Source organism: Vespula pensylvanica, chromosome 21 (genome assembly GCF_014466175.1).
Source record: "Vespula pensylvanica isolate Volc-1 chromosome 21, ASM1446617v1, whole genome shotgun sequence".
Classification (NCBI taxonomy): Eukaryota; Metazoa; Arthropoda; class Insecta; order Hymenoptera; family Vespidae; genus Vespula; species Vespula pensylvanica.
In genome coordinates this window covers 3,629,446-3,635,250 of record NC_057705.1, presented here as the reverse complement: position 1 = coordinate 3,635,250, position 5,805 = coordinate 3,629,446, and the positions used below count along the sequence as shown (strand labels likewise).

Sequence of the window (5,805 nt, the reverse complement as noted above, 5' to 3'; positions counted from 1 at the left end):
ATTATTCGAAATATTTGAGAAATATTTTGTAAATTTTATGAGTAAATTTATCAACTGTAGTGGAATAAATTTTTTATTATATTATTTTTTGATAAGTACAAATTTATGCATTTCATATTTTTTAATAAATCAATATAATTGAAATGATAAAAAAACAAACTAATTGAAGAATTATATTTTCACGTAATTTTTTTCGATAATGACTGTGATTACTCTAATCTTATGGTTTAATATGATAACACCTACATATTACTAATTTAGGATTTCTGTTTTAGATTTTACATTAAGGCATACTTGAAGGCCTTAAATATTACTATCAGCGCCAAAACGATAAATTATACCTCGTTCAACGAATCGAATCACTAGAAGTAAATAAAACACGTGATTGGAACAAGAGCATATTTATAACCTTCAAATATTGTAACGCTTTTCGGAAGAGATTTTTCAATTGCCGCATATAAATTCGTCTCTATTAAATTCAAAAATTAATAATTCAATAATTGATTATCATTTACCAGCTAATAGCGGGTAACAGTCTCTCGCATCTATTACATATCTAATACTATCGCATACAAAATTCTCTAAGAACATAAACTATAAATTTAAAACGTATAATCCATGATACACAATTGATCTAAAACATAAAGTTCAACCAATAGCAAGCACACAAAAATTTCTCTTTTATAATTTAATAACAATCTGGCATTGAATTATGGATTTTATACAAATATGAAATCTATTTGGATATATGAATATTATAATTATTTATATTTAACAAAATGAAGTATCCCTTGCTATAATATTATTATCACGTTTAACTAAAGTGTTGTTTTTATAATTCTTTTTTTTTTATTAAAACAAATACCGTGAAAACATACATAAATCTCACTAATTAGTGATTTTAAATTTCAAGCTAAAGCGCGTACTACGTGTGACTTGTGATTGGTTGTTTAGAAATCGTATAGCGTCAAAATTTCGCTCTTATTTTCGAGTGTTTTACAAACAAAAGTGGTGTTACGGAAAGCTCAACTGGTTGATTTCCTAAGTTCTTACGTCTTACGTCGTTATGGAATTTCATACATATGACTCTAAATGCCACGTCAGCCAATTTCGTCTCGTTTTGATCAACAATTCGATCAGCAGTATAGACCTTTTAATCTATATTTTCGTGATATTATTAAAAATGATATATGTAATATGGACGGAATATTAATTAAAATAAGCTAAGAGAATGCATATATGCATTTATGTATTATTGTATATTATTGTTGAAATGTTAATAGATACAACAGTACAACGATGTCAAAAGAATCTACGAATTCATATGATGTTGATATAAGAGGTATATTTATTAATATATATTAATTATTTAAAAGCGCTATAATCTCTAATCAAGACATTTCCTATTAAATCATACAATAATTTTATCACATTTTTTTAGTTAATCTTATAATGTGATAAAGATTATTCATTCTTGTAATAAATGTGTTTTAGATATGCGAGTAAAATACAAAAATAGAAATGAAACCTTTACAGAAGAAGATTTGGTAAGCAAAGAACCAATAGGACAATTTAAAGCATGGTTTGAGGAAGCTTGTAAAACACCAGAAATATTTGAACCAAATGCGGTACTTCTTGGAACTGCAACGAAGTAACTTAACTCTTAGATATATAAAACTGTAATAATAGATAGCATATAATAAACTAATCATTATTTCAGAGATGGTCTTCCATCTGTAAGACCAGTATTGTTAAGAGGCTATAGCGTGGAAGGTTTCAAATTTTATACAAATTATGGCAGTAGGAAGAGTAAAGAATTAGTGAGTTTAAATGCTACAATCAATTTTTATTATTAGAAAATAGAAAATAAAAATGTTGTTGGATTGATTTTTAGGAAGAAAATCCAAATGCTGGAATGACGTTCTACTGGGGACCATTACACCGAGTTGTATGATATATAGCCTATTCATTTTTCAGCAAAAATTTTAATTTAACATTATTAATCTATATGTTGAATATTACAGATACGAATAGAGGGAACCGTTGAGAAAACTTCAGCTGAAGATTCTGATGAATATTTTAATAGTCGACCATTCAAAAATCAAATAGGATCTATGATCAGTAACCAAAGTACTACTATTGCTAATAGGGAAATTCTTCTAGCAAAAGAAAAGGAGTTACTTGATCAATATACAGAAGAAAACATTAAAAGACCAGATTGGTGGTAATGTATTAACAAATTTCCTCAATTAATTCTCTTGTATATATCGAATATATTAATTGTATATCGTATACAATTAATTGATCAATTTTTTGTAGGGGTGGTTATATAATTAAACCAAAATCAGTTGAATTTTGGCAAGGACAAAGCAATCGTTTGCACGATAGAATTCTTTTCAGGCGACCAATGCCTGGTGAAAGCATTGATAATATTTTTGTCCATACAGGAGAAAATGGATGGGTATATGAAAGATTATCACCTTAAGCACTTGCGCTGGAAGAACATTTTATGTATTTCTAATCTTGGTATTATTTCCAGGGTCTCATTTTAAAAATGAAGGTTTAAGTTAAAAACTCGTTTTCTTGAATTTTTGAAAAAGCTTTATTTTCTTTGAAAAAAATTTTATCAAAAACTAATCTTTTTTCAAGAATAATTTATACATAAAAAAAACTTTTAAAAATTCGAAAAAGCGAAGTCCTAACATAAACCTTTATCTTCAAGATAAGACCTTGTTCATCAAAATTAGTCAAGGATTGTCTCATTGTTGGTCTGAGTGGTGTTTTCGACATATTTCGTACAGTTGCGACCTTCAAAATCTTTATTAAAAGAGAAGAAACTCATATCCATAGTACTGATTTTCAAATCACATTTGAATATGTATAGTTTGTTTTCATGAAGTAGATGATTGTCTACTTATTATGTGCGTAAACTGAGATTTTTATCCATTTCAAATACAAAGAAATGAGTTTCACGATGCTTACAAGGAGAAACTATGTTAACTCATTCAGATATTTCAATGAGTTTTAGATAGATAATTTTGTGATAAAACTAAGGAAGTGTATATTTAGTCATTTATGTTAGTGGGTATAAGTTTATAGAATATTAAGTTTTAAAAAAATGTATATTTTATTTTTTATATTTTATATTTTATATTTTATATTTTATATTCTAGAGATACAGAAATTTTAAAAGGAAAATGTAGCAGAATTGGATTTGTAATTCAGGAATTGTAAGTTCGAGACTGAATGATAATGTCAGTTCTTTATTATATAGATGTAAGTACATTCAATAATTTATTCTTTTTTCCTTATTTGATAGTTTAGTAAGCTATCCACTCATCCTACTATCCAGTCTCTTATATTTATTTCTACGAACAATTGACATTCTTTTCGCAATGATCTGTGCCAGATAAGATACAGCAGCAGCACAATTTTGACAAATGGATATAAATACATTTATTGATTATTTTATCAAAAATAATGAATTATATATTATATATTATTTTTATAAAAATCAAATTATGAATTCGTTTCCATATTGTCTATGAGGTTTTTCTTCTAACGCTATTTTTTTTATAATTCTCTCAGTAGTTCACTCTACATAATTACTATTATATTATACTGCTACTATTACTATAATAATAATAATATAATAATGATAAGAATATACTTATATATATATTTAACAACATATTATAACAAAAGAAGAAAGAATGTATTATCTCATGTGATTGTTTTTTTCGCGACTCTCAACAAATTGTCTTCTTAATAATTTCGATACATACCACTCATTGTTTGATACGTCTTGTTTTAATTTATATTAAAATAATATAATATATGTCTTCACTAATCATTTTCGACGAAACATTCAATGAAATCTTGTTTTTTGTTACAAATTTATATACTAATTATTATATATGCAAATTATAATTATTATTTTTTATGTATTTATCATAAATTGAGTATCGATGTCGTATCTAGTATGAATTACTACTAAATATACGTCCTCATTAAAAAAAAGATATAAATATGAAAGAATAAAAAATCAGAATTAACAGCTTACTAATTTCCCGCTGTAATGCGTACGAATCTTATTATTATGTTGCGTGGAAGAATATAACCTATCAAGCTTATACAACAATACGATGGAGGTATGGTAAGGATTGTTCCCATTTGCGCTTGTAATTCATATTTTGTCCATATTTGTCGCTGAAGTCGCACACTCTTCAATAGAAAGGCAATGAATAGTTTTAATAATTAGAACATATATGTAATTTGTTCTTAAATTTTCTTTCAATGCTTTGTATTCTAATTAGCTTGTGTTAACCTTTTTTTTATTGGTAAGATTACTTCAATATTTCTTTTTGTAGACCTAAAACAATTATATTATTTATAAAAGAAGAAAGAGTATTTATAACCATTAGTAGAAAATAGATTTTTAGTGATTATCATAAACCTTTTGAATTTTTCCAGACTAGTTCAATGTGAAATATCTTATCATAAGTAATATGTTTTTTCAATTATCACAAATTGACAAAGTAATGTCTTTTAATTGTGAGTTTAAAAGAATCATTTCATTGAAATTGATTATCCAAAATTTATGAAAATTATGAGATATTTTTACATAATGTTATTTAGTTTCAATTTTTTCTTAAATACTTTGTATAATTTTCTATGATTTTTATAGTTTTGTATGATTTCACTAGTAAAAATGAAATTGATCCCTCTTTTATATTTTTTTCAAAAAACATCATAAATGATGCTCAATTTCCACAATAAAATTCAAACTTTGACAACATCTTTTACTTGTTTTTGAAATTTAAAAAAACAGTGTAATTATTTCTACGTTCTATAAAAATCTTTTTATATTACATACATCATTTTAAATATCTCGTATCATAATAAAAGAAGAAGTGTAGTGAAATCTTTTAAGAGTGCTATTAATTCAGTAATTTCTGTGCTGCTAAATCAAGTAGTTTAAATCAAGTACCAGATTAGTTTCAAATTCTAAATTCTTTTGGATTATATATTCAGCCAAATCGTAAGTACGTTCCTATATCTTTAAATGATAATTTGCAATAATTATTTGTTATAAGAATTATATAATTTTTTAAAATCATGATTATATTATATGCTTTTATTATATACATTTTTGCATGTATAAAATCAGAATATTGTGATTTTGTTTCAATTGTATTTAAAGAATTATTTCCTATTAAGTTGCATAGTACTTTATCAGAACAGGTTAATTTGAATTTAATTTCATCGAAGACTAAATGTTCTTTAGATTTATAATTCTGATTAAATTCTATAATAAATGCTATTTTTATTTTACTTCTATTCATCTAATGAAAAACAGATTTTTCTTGATTAGCATTTACATTTTGTTTTTTATAAAATGTAATATGTCTTACAAATTTTAATTATAGTACCAATAAAAATGGCAATGATAATTAAAACATTATTCATCATGACATTTATGATAGTATAACATCAAACAAAAACAAATTTCTACACCTTATTTTTATTATTATGATTTATTCATAAATCTTGATAAAAACATATTCTTATATATATTTGAACAATTCTGAATGTTATATATTCAAATGCAATATCTTTATAAAGAAAAAAATATGGAAAAAGAATATTGAAAGTATTTCTAAATAAAATTATTCACAAATTTCCTTGTTTATTTTGATACTCTCTTATTGTTAAAAATATTATATTTGGAAACTAATAATCGAATGATATTGTTTTATATATTCATTTTTACAAAATATTTATTATTAAATTTAAAATAAATCT

The 5,805-nt window shown here is 24.5% G+C and overlaps 1 protein-coding gene across 2 annotated transcripts; it reads left to right on the top strand.

Moving 5' to 3' along the window:
• Positions 1-851: 851 nt before the first annotated feature.
• Positions 852-3,606, top strand: LOC122636257 (pyridoxine/pyridoxamine 5'-phosphate oxidase-like). 2 transcript variants are annotated; one of them, XR_006328894.1, is made up of 7 exons: positions 852-1,342; positions 1,495-1,651; positions 1,721-1,820; positions 1,895-1,948; positions 2,025-2,224; positions 2,320-3,230; positions 3,320-3,606. XR_006328894.1 is itself a non-coding variant. In XM_043827281.1 (6 exons), the coding sequence occupies exons 1-6, from the start codon at positions 1,300-1,302 to the stop codon at positions 2,483-2,485; spliced, it is 720 nt and encodes a 239-aa protein (XP_043683216.1). In that variant the 5' UTR covers positions 852-1,299; the 3' UTR covers positions 2,486-3,311. The 2 variants fall into 2 exon arrangements, 1 of the variants encoding a protein (XP_043683216.1); XM_043827281.1 differs by lacking the exon at positions 3,320-3,606 and having other exon boundaries at positions 2,320-3,311.
• Positions 3,607-5,805: the final 2,199 nt, after the last annotated feature.